Here is a 22,307-nt window from a genome sequence, read left to right as displayed (position 1 = left end):
ACACAAATATTATGTACTCTCACACCCCCAAGGAACCTTCTTGTACTGTATATAAATAAATAAATGATAATGATGATTAATGAGAAAATCAGTGCCGTGAGTTTGATTTGAACCTGTACTCTGGGTACTCCCAAGCACACGCCCTAGACCGCTACACCACATGGTCAAAAGCAATGCATCCTAAAATTCAACTGAATCATCTAGGGTTCCTGAGGCTTCTACTGAAGCCCAATCAGGGATTATTCCCCCCCCCCCATCCATGCCACTCTGGCTGTGGTCCAGTTCTACTTCCAATGCTTCTCTTCAAAAGCACATTTGAAGCATTGGAGGTAGAACACCTGGACCACAGCCAGAGTGCATGGAGGCAATACAGATAATTACTGTCAGGTAATGTTCATGTAATTTGGAAGATCATACTATAATTTTGGACCCCCCTTCATTTGCATAGCAATTCTGCTTTGGTTGAGTCTCACTCTAGGAATGCCAAAAAGATATTTGTATTTGGAGGGGCGAGTGAAACAATATATGGGGGATAATATATTTATTTTAATTTAGCAACTGGTAGTTGCTGATTAAAAAAGAGACCATAGTAGAATATAAACATATGCCATCATATGACCCATATGCATGGGTCCATCGGTTAAGTCAAGTTTGATTTGGGGAATTTAACACATCATTTTCTGTCCATTGTGACAACTCAAGAGAACAGGCTGAACACACTGCATGGCATTCAGGCATGTCTTTATTTTATTTTTTTAATAGGAAGTTTAGATACACAGCATTGTGCTGCAGTCCTAGGCTATACTGTATAGGGGTTACAGAGATCTTAGGTCAAGTGCTAAGTTCACTTAATATTTCCATCTCACAGGATGGTTAATTGCACCTCAACACTGCAGAGAACAAAGCAAAACACTGCTTAGAAATCGTGGCCAGATTCGACAACATCCCTAGATCGCAATAGCCAACTGGGGTTGCTGGGTAGCAGGCGCTGAGGGTCCAGGCCCCCCCCCCCCCCCTGCATGGACGAGCCGTGTGGTGTGCGACGTTTGCTTCTCTGATTGTTTCCTTGGGAATTGGGGGAAGTGCTGCCTCTCTGTTCGGTTGTAATTTTCTTACCATGTTGGGTCTGTTTTGTTATGCCTACTTTTCTGGGTACCTAACCCCAGGGCACTGTTTGGGTAATTTTCTGGGTGCCTAACCCCTTGGATAATTTCCTAATCTGCCGGTTGATGGCAGATTAGGAAAACCATCAACCACAGGTTTTTTTTCCAGGGGCCATTGCTTACTGTGCCTCTCTTGAAGAGGCCAGGTTCTGGCTTGTGGTTCCCGGCAGGCTGAACTCCATTGACTATTGCCATAGTCTAATACAGTATATAACATTAACCCGATAGCTCCAGGGAGCCGAAGGGGCTCCCCCACTGAAAAAAGCTTAAATGAAAAACACTACATAATGTTTATATTTATTTTTAAAGATTTTATTTCTATAAATGTCAAAATGAAATACAGCTCAAAGTAAAACTAAAAAATTTATTTTAAATTCCTGATCTTCAACAATACAAATTTTCAGTACAGTATGCCTATAATAACCTGTTCCAGCATTACTAGATTTTAGTTCTAACTTATATCACTACTATACTTCTCCTCCATAATCCGTCTGTAGAAATTCAAAACATCCTTGGCAGCAGTCTGGCACTTCTTGAGACAAGCATTAAAGTTTTCTGTATTGAGACACCCTTCTTGATGTGCCGACAAAACATTCAATGCGTGACCGTCAAATACAAATGTTGCTACAGCCACACTTTCCTGAGAAAATTACACATTTTAGTGCATAAAACTACCACTCCTTGAGAACACATTTCTTTTGACACAAATGTTCATAAATGAAAATTGTGATTATGCATAAATGACTCATTAACATTTATAAAATAAATAGAAAATGTTACAGACAGTAGACACGTTTGTTAGTTACAATGTTTGTGGAGAGACGAAAATGAGTAAATCAAGGAAGAGATGAATCATCAAGCAAACATTCATATGTGAGGGAACAAACCAAGAAGAGAATGGAAGAGAAAATATGGAATGTTAACATGAATGATGATAATGATGCATATATCCTGTTTATGTTGACAATAACAAAAGCAATCAAGCGTGACATCTCTATAAAAGTCAACTACCTTCTTGGACTCTTGTTTACTGTACAAAACAAGGTCAGGACTATATTAAGTGGACACAAAACCATTAAATTTATTATAAAAATAAAATGTCAACAAATTCACCGGGGTGAACATGCCGATTGCAAATTTCATTTATGAAAGCAATATTTTGATCTAGACATTCCTAACACCCCCCCCCTCCTCCCTCTCTTCTCCACATATAATGCAATCTAACTTAGAAGTGACTATAACATTTCTAAGATGCCTAGCACTAAAATAACAAACCTTTATTTCAGCTTCTGTAGGTTCAATTATGATGGTTCCTGCAGATGTGAGACAACAGGTGACTGCTGCAAATGTAGACTTCATTTGTACTCCAGCATCAAGCAGGGCCATGCAGGTGGCATTAATACTTGCTGACAGTGTCTGCAATGGTATATTTGTAAGCTGCAGTGAGGATTTTATCATATGGTTTTTAATAGTTCAACTTCAAATACAGTACTTAAATTAATGTATTTCTAGATTGCTTTCTAAAAGAAGTGCCAGACCAATGAGGCTGTAGTGGATATGTGGGCCTGCGGGCTGCTCCAAGCAACAGCCTGTTGGATCATGTTATCACAAGTTGAGCCTGACCTCAGGCCAGGCTCAGGGAGTAGAACAACTCTCAGAACCCTCTCCAGGAATGCAATTTCTATCTCTCCTGCTCTGAAGGGGTAAGTTAATACTCAAGGCAGGTTTGCACCAGTGATTTTAATATTATGAGCATTGCAATGGGATCCCTGGATTTGAATGTTCTCGTAATCTATCCTATCATTTTTCTGGCTGACGCTATATTTGCTTGGTTATGCTCCCTAAACGTTAAGTTGTCACACATCATTATTCCCAGATCCCTTATATGTTGCTTTCCGACTATGGGCAGAATTGATTATGCTTTTGTAGCCTGTATTTTGTTTAAGATCTTCATTTTTACCATACCTAAATACCTGGAATTTATCACTGTTAAACAACATGTTATTTTCTACTGCCCAATCAAAAACATTATTAATATCAGTTTGTGGTTTTTAAATTTCTTCTACAGAAAAAAACACAATGTTAAAAAAAAAAAAAAAAATTGGCATCTGCAAAAGATGACATACTGTAGTTGTGACTTGTATTTTTGTCTATACAGTATCTGATATGAAAACAAGAAAAAGCAGTAGTGCAAGGACTGTACCCAAAGTACAGAGCTTTTAACTGTGCTTGGACCCAATTTTAGTGGTTGCTGCTCTTTGTGTTCTATTTGACAGATGACTATCTATTGTCCTACTTTACCTGTTATTCCTACTGACCTCATTTTGTGGGCTATCACTCCAAATGATATAAATGGTCATATTTATCAAAAGCCTTTATAAAGTCTGTGTATACCACATCTGCATTCAGTTTTTCTTCCAATGCAACAGTTATTTTGTCGTAATGGTCAAGTAGCTGTGAAAGGCCTGATCTTCCCACTCAAAATCCATGTTCGCCTGGATTGTGGAGGTCATTGGTCTCCATAAAACTTTCCTGACAGTCTAAGAAAATGTAGTCTGCCTACCCTTCTCTTTCTTGCCTAATTTTAGTCACCTGGTCACAGAATTCTATTAAATCTGTGAGGCACAATTTACCATTCCTGAACCCATGTTGGTTGTGTGTTACAAAGCTCCTACTCTCCAGATGTTCTACAAGCTTTTTACTCACGATCTTCTCCATCACCTTGCATGGTATACAAGTTAGGGAAACCGGCCTGTAGTTCAGTGCCTCATGTCTGTCACACTTTTTGTATATTTGCATATATATTTATACATATTTGTATATGCTGTGCAAGTATGTGTATGTGCATATTCATGTCTGTGATATGGAAATGTTTATTCTTTCACTGCAGTAAATCTTTACTGTTGCCCTTGCCAGCCTATAACCCATCATAAACCCTGGCTTATGATTTAGCGAAAGGTGACCCCAGTCCAGGTATCCCAATGTTGTTTATAACATCCTATAATAGTCACCCAGATGCACGTCATACAATTCCCATACTTTTATATAAGGCACTATTTAAATAAATTATATAAGTAAATTGCCATACCAGTCCATCAGACTGCATCTCTTGTATGGTGACATTAGTTGCAGTTCTAGGGTGGAGGTGTAGCAGGATCACTTGTTCAACTGTGTGTAGGATCACCGACTCCAAGGCTCGCTCTGCTATCACTTTGGAGTAAAGACAATAGCATTCATTCTCTTAATAAAAGGTGCAAGAGATGCAAACGTTTTGAGAAAAAGTTGTGAAAATATGCAAAGAACACTATACTGGAAAAAATATCATATTTAATATTTTTATATTTATATAAATAAATATATACCCTGGCACCATAATGATAAAGTTACCACTGGTAACACACATTACCATAGCTCCAACAATCCATACAAGATAATGAACGTTAAATGTTAAAAGTTTCAGCAAGCATTATACAAGGTATACAGTACTTCCTTATGGTGTAGTATGACCCAAAAGTATCCTGCCTTCTCTTAAATGTGTATATAAAGGAGCAATGAACAATGGTAATCTACATCTACAGAAGAGAATGTCTATGTCTGTTCAAAGTTGGAGACCAGCTGCTTGGGGGTAGCCTCACCTAAATTTGCAGGGGAAACAGTCTGGAATATGGGACGAATATAAGCTGATTTGCGCATATTTAAGTTAAATGCTTTAAGAAATATTAAAATTTATAAACACACTCATGCAATTCATGGAATCAAGTTTGAAATATATGGTGTGATTTCCCTAGAGTTTTCATGATTATAATAATTCTGAGAGACCCATACAGTCGTTTCAGTGCTTCTTAATATTACATTTTATGAAAGAGGAGGAAGGAGAAAGCAAGAATCAGTTCCTCAAGAAGCAGCACTAGGCAAAGACAAAAAGGGAAGGGGGCAGGGGGGGGGGGGTTATGGAGGAGATTGTTTGAAGTGTAGAAGAAAGGGTGGAAAGAGAAGGGGAGAGACCCAGGTGCAGCTGGGCACCCCTTTTATACGTACAGTACTGTATACCGTAAAGGAAACAGTTGTCTGCCCGAGGGTGGTGGCCTGTCAAAGCTTGTATCAAGGGGGGCCCCTCTGACCCTACAACAGTTACCTAACTCCCAGGTATCTACTTACTGCTAGGTGAACAGAGGCATCAGGTGATCAAACTCGGAATCCACAATCGAGAGTCTAGAACGAAGCCAACTGTACTATGTGTATTTGGCCCATTCATGTTATTGGTAAAGACAATATAATACCATACATATTTACAGTACTTGTTTACTTTTTTGTTTGTTTTTGCATGTACAGTACTATACAGCATTTGATCATTTGCAATTTTCTAGAATACAGGATTTGAATTTATTCCGGCTGCCCCAAGAAAATATTTATGTGAACATTGTTACATACTTCTTTTTAATTATAGTGCCAGTACGGCAATGGCCATGTCAATTGGAAAGTAACATTGGGCTAGGTTAGTAGTATAGTACTTATGAAGACGAGTCATAGAACAGTTGACTCACAAACAAATGAACCAGTGTTTGATTCCCAGGCAGAGCGACATGTTGAGCCATGTTTTCTTACATCCATTTCCCCTGTTCACCAAGCAGTAAATAGGGCACCTGGTGGTTGGGCAACTACTGTATTATGGTGTGCATTTTAGGAAAGGTCAGTTGGCACAGGATGACTTTGATATGCATGTATGACTTTCTGTCCATGAAAATGTGAGCCTCATACAATGTACAGATAAGGATGAAAAACACAAAATGACAGACAAAATAAGTACAGTACAAATACTGTATTTGTTATCAATTTGAAATACAATACATGTATTCAGATACAAAAATTTGAGTCGAAATATTTGATCCAAGGCAAATATAATTCTTTGCAACATATAAAAATAAAATTAAACTGAAAACATGCACCAGTTAAAAGTGGACTTACTGCATTGGCCTGTGGCGGGACTATAACACACTTCTAGATGTGACCTGTTGTAATGACGATGGAACATCTTAACTTCACCAGGCCCATTTACTGAAGCAAGTGCCACTGTGTTGCCTGTTGAATGTCACCCATTATTACTCTTACACTTATTTATGATCTTTATAACAAAGACTGTATGGGTACTTACCCTCCAAATTGTTCATTTAAATAGAATACAACTTATTAACAGATATTCAGATATTGCTTCAATATGAAATAAAAGGTGAAATTAGGTATAGTTTCACTGACCGAGTACGACAGAGAGAGATATTCCAGGAGGGAAGCATCTCATTTTACAAATATAGTAGGGTGATTAAATGAGTAGAGGTTTAATTATTCAATGTAGTGAGAATATTGTGGTGCAAAGAGTACTGTATTAGGTGATAGTAATGCATATAGCATGATGAAAAAAATACATTTACCCGAATTACCAATACATTTACCCGAATTACCAAAGGATCACTAATGCTAGTGGCCGTGACGAGGGCATGAAGCCGGCAGCTTGCCAAAGACTTAGTTCTGGAATGAATTTTGTTGCCCAGTGTTGTACCTTTTCCAAAGCAGATATGTCCTTCCAAGGATAGGGTATCCATGCTTGGATACAATAATTCAAGTGGGGCATAATAGAGATTTATAGAATTTATATGATGGTGCAATGAGTAAAAATCAGTATAATAAGAATGTGCTGGAACAGTATAATGATTAATGGTTACAGAAGATGGAGTGGCTTTTGTGGTAATGATGGTGACAGTAGTTGAATGTACGAAGTTCAGTACATGGAAAATTGGCTTTAGCCAAATGTAACCAAGCCTCATATGTGCATAACCAGCCCAGTGTAGCCAAACTAAGCCTAACATTACCTTATCCAACATACCCTAGCCTAGCCTAACCGTTCCTGCTTGCCTAACTCATTCTTAGAAGAATGCAGAGTAGATATGACAATTGGCTAGTCATCTTAGTTCAAAATACGTAATTCACAGGCAACATTACTTTTGTTATTTATGCAACATAACTAACAAAACTTAACAGGATGCTTATATTATACCAGATATGACAGTATTAATTCAAGTTTTAAATACTGTACTTATGTTACTCATGTTTTCTGTTAGCCTTCAATTTGCTCACTTATGAAAACATGAATTTTACAAATTAAAACAAAATAATTACAGTTCTTCAATTATCATAAAATATGAGAATAATCTTCCTGGCTGGTCCCAATATGATGAACAAAGGATAAGATAGCTGGACACTGGTGGAAGTGGAGAGACTGGTCCTGATATCTTCTATGGTTCAAGTACATAATTAATCATAAGATATGTGCTTTGATTCAAGAAACAAAAACGTGAAGGGAATAAAGATTGCAATAGTCAGCTTACCTATTGAGTAGAGTGCAGAGCCATCTGACCGACACAAAAAGTTTAGCTGACAAGCATGCTTCGCCATTTTTACTGGTCTGTAAAGACAAAATAAATTATTTAACAGATAATATTTTTAAAGCCTATTAAATTTACCCTAAACAAAGAAAAATGTTATCCATCATTGTAACTGCACGAAGCCTCCTACACCGTGGGAAGTGACCCACCTACACCGTGAGGAGCGACCCGCCTACACCGTGGGGAGTGACCCACCTACACCATGGGCAGTGACCCACCTACACCGTGAGGAGCGACCCACCTACACCGTGGGCAGTGACCCACCTACACCGTGGGAAGTGACCCACCTACACCGTGGGCAGCGACCCACCTACACCGTGGGCAGTGACCCACCTACACCGTGGGCAGTGACCCACCTACACCGTGGGCAGTGACCCACCTACACCGTGGGCAGTGACCCACCTACACCGTGGGCAGTGACCCACCTACACCGTGGGCAGTGACCCACCTACACCGTGGGCAGTGACCCACCTACACCGTGGGCAGTGACCCACCTACACCGTGGGGAGCGACCCACCTACACCGTGGGGAGCGACCCACCTACACCGTGGGCAGTGACCCACCTACACCGTGGGCAGTGACCCACCAACACCGTGGGCAGTGACCCACCTACACCGTGGGCAGTGACCCACCTACACCGTGGGCAGTGACCCACCTACACCGTGGGCAGTGACCCACCTACACCGTGGGGAGTGACCCACCTACACCGTGGGCAGTGACCCACCTACACCGTGGGCAGTGACCCACCTACACGGTGGGCAGTGACCCACCAACACCGTGGGCAGTGACCCACCTACACCGTGGGGAGTTACCCACCAACACCGTGGGCAGTGACCCACCTACACCGTGGGCAGTGACCCACCTACACCGTGGGCAGTGACCCACCTACACCGTGGGCAGTGACCCACCTACACCGTGGGCAGTGACCCACCTACACCGTGGGCAGTGACCCACCTACACCGTGGGCAGTGACCCACCTACACCGTGGGCAGTGACCCACCTACACCGTGGGCAGTGACCCACCTACACCGTGGGCAGTGACCCACCTACACCGTGGGCAGTGACCCACCTACACCGGAGAAGTGACCCACCTACACCGTGGGCAGTGACCCACCTACACCGTGGGCAGTGACCCACCTACACCGTGGGCAGTGACCCACCTACACCGTGGGCAGTGACCCACCTACACCGTGGGCAGTGACCCACCTACACCGTGGGCAGTGACCCACCTACACCGTGGGGAGTTACCCACCTACACCGTGGGCAGTGACCCACCTACACCGTGGGCAGTGACCCACCTACACCGTGGGCAGTGACCCACCTACACCGTGGGCAGTGACCCACCTACACCGTGGGCAGTGACCCACCTACACCGTGGGCAGTGACCCACCTACACCGTGGGCAGTGACCCACCTACACCGTGGGCAGTGACCCACCTACACCGTGGGCAGTGACCCACCTACACCTTGGGCAGTGACCCACCTACACCATGAGGAGCGACACTGACAACAACACATTGGAGTGTATCCTAATTTTTAACAAATGTATAAAATGTTTTTATGATGTCAGGGACAATAATAATATCAGCTGTTAATTACACACTCACCAACTTAGGGCTTCCTTAACTAAAACGACTGCTAACCTTCTCCCAAGATGCAGGCCACAACAGCCACTCCTGCTGGGTACCTATTGAACTATAATTATTGTTGTTGGTAAACATACCTCGAGTCCATCAAGGCATTCATATTAAAGCCCTAATAAAAATGTAATACTGTACCATGCATCAATATAATGCAGTAAAACCAGATATATTTTTATATATAAATTAATAATATAATTATCGTTTAATTATCAATTAACGTTTGGCCGTAACGTTGCACATGATTGGACAAGAATGTAAGAACTCTTGTATATATAAATAAATATAGTAAAAATTCAACGCATGTAAATTATTAATTAGATACACACTATAAATACCGTTATTATTTTATGCCGAAATAATTTAGTACAATAACGCGCTTATTACAACTTTTAATCATGATTATTGACCAAAAGCTAACTTATGTCACTGTCGTTATGAGTCTAAAAGATTGTTGGTTATTTATGTTGAACATGTTTAGTTTGTTCCACAATATTTAGGATTAAACAAAAATAAATATGTGTAATTGGTCGCTGGCAGACGATATTTTGGAATATAAGTACCACAACAAGCCATGGAGGAGGCGCCGCTACTTCACGAGGACAAATCCTCCATATCCCTCGATACGGCCGTCTTCATCTTTTCCCTCTTTGACACGGGAGCCTTGTTGTTCCTGCTCGTCTATTATGTATCCTTCTATTAATCTATTATTCGCCCTCCTCTGATACCTGTATGACTGCGCTTGACGCGGCTCCAAGTCCTGGGTCACCCTGGACCCAAGGTTGATGTCTGGAGCCTGCCCAGCCTCAGGGCCTAAGGAAAACGTTACGAATTCTCGCTCGATGAACAAATTGTGTTATCAGGCATACTTTTCATCAATTTATGTTTGAAGTTTGTTTTCATCTTTGGACCGGGATGGTGGTCCAGTGTTAACCGAGCCGAGAGTTGGTGTATCTTTAGTTGGTTCTTAATATTACCTTGCAACTTGCTCCACGAGAGTTCTTATACGCTATAGCTCAAAAGTTCCTTTGTCAAAGTAGTGCTCAAAGTCACTGAGAACCTGGTGTGTGAGCAGTATTTTGGGTTGACTCTGGGCAAATAACCAAAATCACTTAGAAAGTGACATTTCAACCCTTTCAATGTCTTATTTATTTCCTTCAAATGTGCTTAGGCTTGCTACTGTCTGATGTTTAAACTGTCAGCATATTATGCAAATCAACTTTGTATAAGCAATAGATTACTTTAGCATTTGATTAAATGTGTAAAATACTTTATTTTACCAAAGATATATTTTTTGTTTTAATTATTGTACTTATAAGTAAATAGAGTACTATTTGTCAGATTTTATATACTATACTGCATGCAGATGGTGCAGTTCTTCTAGCAGATAATGCCATTTATGTAGATAAATTTGAAGTTTTATTGATTTTAGTAAGAAAAGACTTATAAAAGTGAATATGGATTCACTTTTATGGTTGTGGAGAGGGAATAGAATTAGGGAGGGTGCGGCAGGAGAGACAAAAATAAAAAATGGAATAAACTTAAGACCAAGAAAGGCAAAGTTGTCTACTCCTCTTATCCCTTTTAAATAATGTTGTTGCCTTGATTTAATTAATAATATATTATACTTTATCATGTGTTACATATTATATATTTAATATATTGGTGATTGCCTTAACTAAGTCTTAGGTAATTACTTTATCCGATTTGGAGTGTGATTACCTGAATGCTCAACAATGTTGCTACAGGCTTAACATAGTGAGTACAGAATTCTATTTTTAATGTACAGTATATTTATTTTTCACAATGTTTGAAGACAATTGCAAAACTATTTATATTTTCTTTTAAGTAATATAAGTTGCATTACCGAGTGTTGATTTAATTTTTTCGATGATATTTTTTCATATTAAAACAATTAAATAATGTAGTTTTTCCATTATTAGTGTCGTAAGTTGTGATTACTGTATAAGTACAGTAGCATAGCATTTTATTTATTATTTCATGCCAAACTCATTTCATTATAGTAATAGTTATATCATTCTCATTAATATGATAGCTTATAAGTATTTTATTTGTGATCTTACTGGAAATTTGAGTTATCATTTGTGCTCTTTCACCATTTTCAGTGGGTGGTACCGAAGATTGCAGCACACGTGGTGTTGTCTGTTGTGTTTCTCCTGACCGGCCACTATTACCTTTTTCTGGCTTCCTTACCTCTTGCTGTGTTTCTTGTACGCGAGTAAGTTTTTCAATTTATTGTAGTTATTTATTATGTGTATTAAGTGTTACTAACTTTTATGTAATAATGCTTTTAAAATTCACATTTTCACCTTTTGCAATATTATACATATTTTTTTACATTTTTGTACCATTTCTACTAATATTTTATAGTAATTTAGGGATACGTATGTTCTGTACACTGCCTTATAATGCAAGATAACATCTAATGAACATGTGTAATATAATTTCTCAACTAGCCATTACAGATTTTGACTTGTAGTATAGAAAAAGTGCCCTTCACACTTCAGTTAATCATAAAAAAAAAATAACTAATAAATAAATAAACAAACTTCAGCACTCGAATGGCTCCAAATTCTAATAATTTAGCAATTCAGTACTTGAACACAATTTTCGAGAACAGAAACGCTCGGTAGTCAACCATTTACTCGGCGCTCGAACATACACACGTGTAACAAATGAGGCAGTGTCCTGTAACTGTTCTTTAGTGCACAACCCCACTAAATTTCACTGTAAACTTTCTCATGTTTTCTTGGATATTTTTTATATTCTTACCATAAATACGTCACCATGGCACCTAAGAAGGTTAGTGATAAGACCCAAACAAAAAGGAAATTAGTTAGAACCGCTACAGGGATGAAAAACAAACTCCGGCAAAATACGAGTGGTATCTGCATGCCTGTTCTTGCTACCGAGTTTGGTATGCACATATCTGTGATCTCTACGAAATGAGAAAGGACCCCAGAAGCACAATTACCTGATATTTTTATTGAAGGGAACTTCCCTGCCAAATAACATCTCTCCTCCTCTTCCTCATTGCCTATCACATACATCATGAACTCTCCTAAGTACAAGTAAAGTGAGAATAAATTTGCATTTATTTCATCTATTTATTGTGTTTTTGTGTGTATTTTTGTGGTCTGGAACAGATTAATCCAATTTACATTATTCCTTACTCGAACAGTCTTCTGGAATGAATTAAATGAAATGGAATGAAGTCTTCTGGTTTGAGTACCAAGATTCCACTGTACTTTGTAAAGAGGGAGACGTTTTAAGAGTTTTTCACTAATAATAATATACTGTAGTGCTGTAACAAAATATGCATAGATGCTTTTTAGCAAGAAAAGTGTTATAATGAATTGGGCATAAGAATAGGCAGCATATATATTATGTTATCTTTTGCTTATATTGCCCAGAATGTAATGCAGTTAAGAGAGAAATACAGTACGCATATGTAGCAGACATAATAAGGGGAAAATAGATTGGTTAGAAAGGAGGGGTCGAAGAGCTAATAGCTCGATTATGCAGGCACAAATGGTAAATACACATTGCAGATGTGCAGACCAAGTGCCCTCCCAAATGTGAAATAATTTGTTAAATAGCTTAGAGTAATTAATGTTGAGAATATTAGTGGGTATTCTCCATTTTTTATATGAAAGCTGTTTAATATTCGTTTGGTATTGCTATATCTGTATATTAATAACATGTTTGGTGCCTTTATTCTAAATACTTTACTACAGGGTCAATATTTAATCAACGAAGCCGTGATGAAAATATTTTGTGTAAAGCAGATGAGCAAGAGTATCTTAAGATTGAATTGCTGATTTTTTTTTGGAGAGGATCTTTAGTAAAATGCATTTTCTTGTTTTCAGGTACATGAAGGTGCCAGCAGGAAACTTTGGAGTTTATGACCCAACAGAGATTCATCGCATGGGACAGTTGAAGAACCACATGCGGGATGCTGTCATTGGTCTTGCATACTACTTGGTGTTTTTTTTTATATATTTGTATTGGTTAGTAAACATGAATTTCTATTTTAGTACAATTGGTGGATTCAATTGCACTATAAGAATGGAAGAATGTCTGTGTGTGCTTTGAAATTACTGGTGGGTTTGGCATCCAACACCTTTTCACTTGTTCCAACTATCTACCACTCTGGTTTGCATAAAAGAACTTTCTAATTTTTTGGGGCACCTTTGTTTCCTTAGCTTGAGTTTATGACCCTCTTGTTCTTGAAGATCTAGGTTTCAAGAATTCTCATGTCATTTTTGTTGATTCCTGTTACTGTTTTGTTTGTAGTGATCATATTGCCTCTTATTCTTCTATATTAAAACTTTGGCGTATTTTACACACCTAACCTCTCCTCGTACCTCGTTTATTAGTTTGGGAAGCCATTTAGTTGTATGTCTTTACACCATTTCCAGTTTGTTGATATATTTCTCGAGACACAGGCTCCATGCTACCAATGTATATTCCAATTTTGGTCTCACAAAGGTCGTGAACAATTTCTTTACAATTTTGCCATCCATGTATTTAATAGCAATTCTAATGTTAGAAAGTGTAGCATAGGCTCCTCGCAAAATGTTTTTTATGTGGTCCTCAGGTGACAGTTTTCTATCCAGAACCACCCTGAGATCTCTTTCTTTGTCAGAGTTTTTTAAAGCCTTTTCACGCCATTTGTAAATTGTGTGCAACCTATTTCATCGTATTTCACATTTCGTGACGTGGCATTTATTCACATTAAATAATATCAGCCAAATGTTGCTTCTCACACTTATTTTGTCCAGGTCATCTTAAAGGGCATGAACAATTTCCTGAATTTCTTATCTTGACTAGAAGCTTGGCATTACAGTACTGTATCAGCAAACATATACAATTCTGTGTTCCTTCTAGTAGATCATTCATATAAACAATGAACATTCCTGGTGTAAAAACTGTACCCTATGTCTGTAACGAGTAACGTTTCTCCAGTCTGATACATTGCCTTTGATTAGCATCCTCATTTTTGTCAGAAAATTTTCCATCTATTTCAGAAGTCTCCCTGTCACCCTTCCAGTATGTTCTAGTTTCCAGAACAACCTCTTATATGGGACTCTGTCCCAGAACCTTTAGCCAGTAGAGATAGATGGAGTCAACCCAACCATCTCTTTTTCTGTAAAATTTATGTGATTCTATCATAAAACTAAGTTAATTTCTTACACAGGATCTTCCTATTCGAAAACCATAATGTCTGTCTGTCTTATTATATAATTTCTCTCCAGGTATTCTGCCCATTTGGTTTCATTATTGTTTCTAGTGTTTTGACCACCATGCCTGTCAATGATACAAGTCTTTAGTTAAGAGGATTTTATCTTTCATTTTTGTAGATTGGAGCTGTTTGCATTTTTCCATACATCTTCAAAGACTCCTATACACAAAGATGCTTCAAAAAGCAATTGGAGTAGGGTGCTCAGTTCAGATGCACATTCTCTCAGAACCCAAGGTGAAACCATCTGGACTTCCTTGAATAGCCCAGAAACAAACTGTACTTTGTTGACCAAACCACACTAGAAAGTGAAGAGATGACGATGTTTCAGTCCGTCCTGGACCATTCTCAAGTTGATTGTGAGAATGGTCCAGGACGGATCGAAACGTCGTCGTCCCTTCACTTTCTAGTGTGTGGTTTGGTCAACATATTTCAGCCACGTTATTGTGACTCCTCGTCTGCAAACTGTACTTTGTTTCTTCTTGGCTTCTTCAGCATTTTTTCCACTTCGTCTCAAGACACCTGCTCTATATTATTCTCTGAAATTCGTACTGTCTGGTTTTCTGAAAAATTAAATTTGCACAAACACACTTTGGAAGTGATGGTTTAATGTTTTTCACATTTCCTTTTTAGTCTGTGAATATGTTCCCCATTTTCAACCTCTGGATTATATCCTTTACCTGCAATTTATTTTTAATGAATTTATAGATTAAACCTGGTTCTGTTTTACATTCGCCTGCTATCCCTTTCTAAAAATTAATTTTTACCTCTCTTCTCACTTGTTGTTGAATTGTTTCTTGCTTGTTTGTATTGCTGGTATGTTTGAGGGTTAGGCCTCTTCCTATATTGATTACATTTTATTGTCTTTTAATCTCTGGGCCTCACAATTTCTGTTGAACCAATCCTGTTTTCTAGTTCTGCATCACTGTTTTTTGTGTCTTCTTCATGCACGTCAAAAAACTTGGCAGACATTTTATTTACTTCCTTGCCAAACAATGTCTTTTCAGTCAAATTCATTAAAGAACTTGCTAAATTTTCCATATTGTCCTCTCTTGAAATCAGGTTTTTCAACTGCTTTTTCCCCCATTCTCTTGTGAATTATAAAGCAAACTATTTCATTTCCAAAAGGACATGGTTGCTCATACCCAAGGAAGGAAAGTACTGAATGTCAAATATATCTTCTTTTTTTTCCTGGTGAATATGAAATCCAGCATTGATGGAACATCTCCTTCCCTCATTCTCGTGGCCTGTTTAACATGTTGGAAAATAAGTGCCTCTAGGATGAGGTCTACGTGTATGTGTGGGGGAGGTCGTGGGGTAAGGGCTGGAATACTTGTTCATATCACTTGTCCACTTAAGATTTAGCCATGGAATTTAGTGAGAAAACTGTCTTTATGGCATAGATAATAATTTTGTGCAAGAAAGTAATGTGATCATAAGCAAATTTATTTATTATTTTGTTACATTTCTGGGAGGGCCCCTTCAGTACCTCTCCAATGCTAAGTGCTGGTCATGCCATGTCTTGGGAAAATGCACCAGGTCTCAAAAGATCCACCCTAACCTGCCAACCAGAACCTGAAAACAAGTAACTGTGTGAAAGAAATACGGTACCTAAAGGTAACATGGCAAATGATGATTATCTATATCAGTGATTCCTAATCTTTTCTGAGAGAGGCCCTGGTGGCTTCCCGAAGCCATCTCGTTGAGCTTGCTCCGTGCAAATGGGTCACATCAGATGAGGGAGTTCTGTTTGTCCTACTGTGAACCAGAGCTAAAATTTGGCTCCCCCCCTCCCCCTCAGAGAGGTGCAGAGAGCAAGTGACAATTAGCCACTTCACAGGGAAAGCATAAAGATAGTAAGCAAAGCTTTACAGTCAACTGGAAGGTTAACAGAGACCAAATCCTCAAAACCGTTAAACAACTCTGCAAAAGATTTGCACAGAACAAGAGAAATTTCCAAAATTACCACAAAACTTGTAGTACCGAATGCTACCACCAGATGATCTGGCTTCTGCACGTAGCCATCTTATTGGTCAGTTCTTTCACTGATGTCCACTTGGATAGCATTGTTCTGGGTCTTTCATATGTGGCAAGCCTCTGCCAAGGGATCCCTTCCTTGGTTGTTGGCTTGTTTTTTCTGCCCCCACCAGAGATTTCTACTCTGAAGGGTGTAGAGGCTGACTTTTCTTATGTCAACTCGCTTTCTGGTAATGCATGGGACTCGTTCTTCACTGGGATGCCTGTGAAAGGGAAGAAGAGCTTTCTTATGCATTAGTTGTATGTTGCTTGTGCATTACAACTGATCCTATCCCTAGTGCATGTGGGGACTGCATTTACCAAGGGAGTGCATGGGCTGTGCATATGAATTTTCATTTCCAGTCTTGCTTGCTTTTTTAACCCCAACCTTAAAGAGGAATTGGATTGTTCACTGGAGACACACACCTTGCTTCTGGCATGCATGCCTGAGTGTGAGACAGTCTTAGTTTCTATTTTCCCTAACTTTTGTAGGGATATTTTTCTGGGCTTTTGTGGAGGATGGGTACTTACGGTATTCCCATCTGTCTCTGGACAGATGGGAACTGCACTGTGGTTTGCAGTTTTCCAGAATGGCATTTGGTAGTTTTAATTGCCATTGGTCCATTGTTTGTCCTCAATCATTCAGCCTGTTGGGTGTGGGACTCCATCCACCTTAAGGTCTGTGCTATTCATTCTTCTGCTTTGACCAGGCTGCCATATTAGGTGTTTGCTATTCTGGCTTTTGTCTGTTTTCTGAACAGAAACAGAACTGGCTGTTGCTCCCTCTGTGTGCATGCATTTCTGGTTGATTGTGTGGATTAAGTGGAGTGGATTAAGACTGCAGTATCGAAATTAGTCTGACCTAGGACCCTAGCACTTGGTGTCAGGATGATATTCTGCAGTCATTCAAAAAAAATGTATCTTTTGTTGTATCATTTATTATGTAGTTTATTTTGAATTGTGTTGTCATTTATTTGAATGAAAGCAAATAGGGTGAGTGTAGGCAAAAGATAGGTAGCATATAGAGATTCCACAGGTATTTAGAAGTCTGTTTCTTTTTAGTAAATAAGATACAGGGTATGCAAGATAATATTGCTCTTACCTTACAACATTTTAAGAGAAATTTATTTTTGTGTAATACTAGTGCTGATTTGAATTTAAAGTGCTGTTTTTTTCTATTTCAGTCTTTTGACTCATCTACTGCGATCAAATCCCATGCCAAAGCCAGACTATACAGATGATACTGGATTGTAATTTATTTGTGAAATTTCTAGTCCACCAATGAAGACATTTTACTTTGTTTTACTGCAGTATTAAGTTGAACAGTCTTATATAATCCTAAATCATTTATTACACTTGAAAGTAGACTATAAACAGTTTTAACGTACATTACAGTACTGTACTTCAAGTTTGTGTGTAATATAAATGCATAATTATAGTTATACGATAATATGATTTTTATTAGTAGATGAAATCAATTAAATTTCATTATTGAGGGTGAATATCATTATTGACATGCTTCTATCACATATAACCAAGGTCCAGTGTCTGGTGCAAATCCATACCAACAGATACTTTGAATATTGTGTGAATTAATATTGGCTAAGGCTAACATTGTTCAGTGATACAAGAGTGGTAAGGCCGCACGATTATTCCTCCTTGTGTTATGGTGTTTAGCATCAGTTCTAGTGTCTTTGTTGCAACCCCTGTGATTACCTTGCAAGTACTGTTCAGTGCTGTGTGTTGTGATTACACTTTGATGGTGAAATATTGTTTATTGCTCTTATTTAAATCATTATGCTCAAAGCTGTGAATTAATTCAAGCTGTGTATTGTTTAAATATTGTTTTTACACTTAAGATTTAGAAAATTAAAAAAATACTAATAGATGACTTCACTGGTTATTCAAGAAGAGGTTATGAAGTGTCAGCTTTTGTATTGTAAGCAGATAGTTGTGTAAGTTTAATCTTTTTATCTTTGTGGTGTGTTAATATTAGATTAACTTGGAATATACAATGTCTTGCTGTACTTGAAAATAGAGTAGTGTGTACAGTGCACAATATTTAACTAATAGACCAGTAGCCCCTATATATTGACAGTTTGTCCACATAAGAATCTAATGATACTGCCTGCCTCTTGGGTCACAAATATTTAAATCTAAAATAAATAATGCTTAATAACAGCACCATTTTAAAATATAGTCCAAGACCTGAGCAAATTTTCACCACCTTGCATCATCACTACTCTTTACATAAACCCAACCTAACTTTACCAGAATAAGTGATCAGATGTTTTGTATATGGTATGCACAATGCGAGTGATGTCATAATTCTATCCTGGCTCCGGTTTTAGATTCTACTGCCATTTTATGGCATAGATATTTCTGCTATTTTTAAAATGAAAGTTATAATCTATTCACATCGGTGTTATTATTATTAGTACTGAGAAACTTACTACAATTCTGTAGTGCTTGAATGAAGGTGAAGGAAAGACCCAATATACAGTATGTGTAAGTGTATTATAACCAAATTTCAGATGTAATTTCCATCCTTTCTCAAGGTGCTGTATACAATGTATTCAGAACATTGTATACAGCATCTTGAGAAATGATGTAGGTTACATCCAAAAATTTGGTTTTAATACACTTACACATACGTATATTGGGGTCTTTCCTTCCCCTTTATTCTTATTATAATATAATTATTATTGCTGTCATGTTTGTAACTCTAAACTGAAATCCTTTTCTTGAAAAATAACTTCTTTCAATACAGTGTCTACATTTAATAACACAAAAATGATTATATTGACATTTATATAAATAATTTGTACCATAAGGGGCATTTCAAGAGGTGATCTTATATTTTAAGTTAATTTTGAAAGCTTTAATATCATTAAGTGTTTCTTTTAACTGGCAGTATTAGCTACTGTATTTCTTGTAACTTTGTGTTGGCAGCTCATCGTGACAAAAGCTGAGGAAACCTTGATTGTCTTAATATTTAGCCCAGCCTCCTTTTTGGTCCTCATCGTTACTACATGTACTACCAATAGTAAATGTACTGACGTACAATGAAATTAGAACGTAGAAATCTGAACTACAGTATTGAGTTGGACAAACCAGAAAACTATTTTTTTCACTTGTGTTGCTTTGACAAACTAAACTAATCTATCTTAACCTCCTTAGGCCTAATAGTGTATATGTGTGTGCTGTACTAGGCCTAGGAATATTTAAGTTTGTGTTTTAGCTTCATTTATTTTAAAAGAATTCCTAACTAGGCAGTACACTATCTAAGAGATAAGACTGCACGAATTCTGACTATTGACGATAGATAAGTACTATCTAAACAGGAGGATGGGTTGTAATATGTTGTAATTCAGCTAAAAATCTTTAGTTAAGCAGTAGACTATTTATCCTTGCATATAAATTTACTATACCAGTATTAAGCAATTCCTTGTCATGTTTGATGATTTTTACTAAGTTATTATTAAAATTTGACATGGGTTTTCAATATTTTACCACCCAGTATCATGTGAGAGTACTGTATTGTTATTAATGTATTTCCAAATTCATCATGGATGGATTTTGTTCTCACTTAGTGGAAGCAAACCAATGAGTTAAATATATATGGTGGTACCAAGTTGAAGTAGAGTGCACAACTGTATGTATTAACTATGTCTGAAAAAGCAGATGTAGATAACAAACCCTGCAACACTAAATCAAGCATTCTTAGATTAAGCTGAACAAAGACAAGGTAGAAATTTCAGCCAGCTAACAAATTATCAGTTTGACATAAATGTTTGTGTATTGTACCAAACATAGTACAGTGGTAACGCTAAAAAGATTAAGGTTCGGTAATCAGACAGTACATTTGAAACTATTGAATTCTAAATTAGATGTCAAATTAAAGTAAATTTAATGTGCACAATGAATTATTTAATATTGCATAGAATTTTTTGTAGATTGTCATTTTGGAGAAAGTCTTTCAATAACACTGCTAGGTGCTAACTTTCATTTCTCTTGATTTTAGTCCTCAAAGTACTGCAATTCTTTGAATTACATGATGTGTAGACTAAAAACTTTTGGTTAAAACATTTTGGGATTATTAAAACACCAGATAAATATTTTATTGTGTTTCTCAGCGACGACCACCTAGCTTACCATTTGTAAGAATATAATGTTACTTCAGATCATGTAATAATGTACTGTATAGTTGTAATAATGTATAGTATGAAGTTGGCTGCAATATTGTCGTCTTCCTTCCCTCCCTCAAGCTGTTAGTGCAAAGCATACCTAGTACTGTATTCATTGATACAGCATAAAGTGTACAAGCCTTTATAAAGTCTGTATAGGTATTCTACAATTATTTTTTTATAGTAGTTAATAATACTTTAAAAGCTTATTTATAAACGACTGTATTTTTTTTTTAATATAGTTAAAAGTTATGGAATGATAATGCAAATTTATTTTTATGAAGTAGGCTACAACTGCACAATTTGATTTAGCATTTACAAAATGTAACTATTCTCAATTGAATTTGAGCAGTAACCAGTGTTAAACACTGGAAGTGTCAAAGTTACTGTAAATTTAGTCATTTTTAACCTGAACTAACTTTTCAAGCCTTCTTATGGTTTAAGATGACACTAATCAGTTTGCCTTGTGCAGTAGTGCTATACTGTTTGGCCATATTGACTTGGTACTTTCTTTTGATAATTAATTTTGCATATACAGTAGCATGAGTGTCTTAATTTTGACTGTACTGTACAGTATTACAAAGTTTTATTTTAAACCCACAATGGTGTAATAGGAAGCACAAATTGCAGACTACAATGGTAAGTTAAATACATTAGTCCTTCTCTTAGTGTTTGCTACAAGAACATTGTCAAGAACTAAAATAGGTTTATACTTTACTACATGGTATTGTACTGTATTCTTAGAAAATCCAAATTAATCACTTAAGAAAATCAGCAGAGTTGTCGAGCATGTTCCCTAGATTAAATGTTCAGAACAATCAGGGGCTCGATTAACAGGGAGGTTGGAGGGGATGAGTGTCGAACCTCCCCTCCTCACTTCAAACTTACAATCGCCCCCTAGCTATGACACATTACAGTAGTTAGAGGGTGTAAGAGAACTGTAGCAGGGAGAGACGACTCCTGTTTAACAATGAGAAAATAAGTTTTAAGGCAGAGTATACTATTAAAACAGTGAATCGATTCAGTATTTTTTCCTATACCAAAATCAAACTCCTCATGTCATAGATATCTTCAATTCTGCTCACGTTTTATAACCTGCCATATTAATTTTTTTTATTACAGGTATGTACTGTATTTAGTTTTAGTACATTTTAAATACAAATAGTTTAGTTTTTAGACCTCCAAGCTGCAAGTTTCTTGTAATAAATTTGGTTGAACAATTTTTATAGCTATGCAAAACAAATTCATTCTGTAATTTTTATTACATTGCACTGTGTGTGATTATGAGGGTTTCTTTGTAAACTTGACAATTATCTTTTTTTCTCACCAAGTAAGTGACTTCGTTATTCTTGTGACCTAGTTTGGCTAAGAACTTCCCATGCCCATTTTGTACTGGAAGATGGCTATGGAAATATTTTAAGACATTTGAATTTATTCCATACATGGTTGTTCCCTCTGTCTTGCTGTCTTTTAAATAGTACATCTCACAAAATTATAGTAAATTTATGGTCCTTGTTGGATTAGTGTTTTCTTGTCATTTTCTGTCTTTTTGCTTCATTAAAAGTTACTCTTGTGGCTGTGTGCAGAACAATGGTGCACCTT

General features: G+C 37.5%; 2 protein-coding genes across 5 annotated transcripts; one reads left to right on the top strand and one right to left on the bottom strand.

Annotated features, from left to right (window-relative positions):
* Nucleotides 1–1,448: 1,448 nt before the first annotated feature.
* Nucleotides 1,449–10,436, bottom strand: Rrp46 (exosome complex component Rrp46). Of its 4 annotated transcripts, none has more exons than XM_069310528.1 (6): nt 10,217–10,436; nt 7,544–7,620; nt 6,129–6,242; nt 4,252–4,373; nt 2,439–2,579; nt 1,449–1,803 (listed from the first exon to the last, which is right to left on the bottom strand). In XM_069310528.1, exons 2-6 carry the CDS (start codon nt 7,608–7,610, stop codon nt 1,615–1,617), a joined length of 633 nt encoding a protein of 210 aa, XP_069166629.1. In that variant the 5' UTR covers nt 7,611–7,620; nt 10,217–10,436; the 3' UTR covers nt 1,449–1,614. The 4 variants fall into 4 exon arrangements, with proteins under 4 accessions (XP_069166629.1, XP_045613460.1, XP_045613461.1 ...); XM_045757504.2 differs by lacking the exon at nt 10,217–10,436 and adding an exon at nt 9,207–9,353; XM_045757505.2 differs by lacking the exon at nt 10,217–10,436 and adding an exon at nt 9,243–9,316.
* On the top strand, nt 9,773–22,223 carry cnir (cornichon-like protein). The gene is made up of 5 exons (XM_045757506.2): nt 9,773–9,927; nt 10,929–10,997; nt 11,366–11,478; nt 13,130–13,270; nt 17,703–22,223. The coding sequence occupies exons 1-5, from the start codon at nt 9,814–9,816 to the stop codon at nt 17,770–17,772; spliced, it is 507 nt and encodes a 168-aa protein (XP_045613462.1). The 5' UTR covers nt 9,773–9,813; the 3' UTR covers nt 17,773–22,223.
* Nucleotides 22,224–22,307: the final 84 nt, after the last annotated feature.

The sequence above is a fragment of the Procambarus clarkii genome, chromosome 67, assembly GCF_040958095.1.
Source record: "Procambarus clarkii isolate CNS0578487 chromosome 67, FALCON_Pclarkii_2.0, whole genome shotgun sequence".
NCBI classification, from domain to species: Eukaryota; Metazoa; Arthropoda; class Malacostraca; order Decapoda; family Cambaridae; genus Procambarus; species Procambarus clarkii.
Note: the sequence above shows the minus strand (reverse complement) of the source record. Positions and strands in the feature narration are given on the sequence as shown.

Coding starts and splice junctions, on each gene's coding strand:
- cnir (XM_045757506.2), top strand. CDS start 9,814: ATGGAGGAGGCGCCGCTACTTCACGAGGACAAATCCTCCATATCCCTC. Junction 11,479..13,129: donor GCTGTGTTTCTTGTACGCGA/GTAAGTTTTTCA, acceptor TCTTGTTTTCAG/GTACATGAAGGTGCCAGCAG. Junction 13,271..17,702: donor TTTTTTATATATTTGTATTG/GTTAGTAAACAT, acceptor TTTCTATTTCAG/TCTTTTGACTCATCTACTGC.
- Rrp46 (XM_045757502.1), bottom strand. CDS start 9,117: ATGTGTTGTTGTCAGTGTCGCTCCTCATGGTGTAG. Junction 6,243..7,543: donor CTCTGCACTCTACTCAATAG/GTAAGCTGACTA, acceptor GACATTCAACAG/GCAACACAGTGGCACTTGCT. Junction 1,804..2,438: donor CTACAGAAGCTGAAATAAAG/GTTTGTTATTTT, acceptor TAATTTTCTCAG/GAAAGTGTGGCTGTAGCAAC.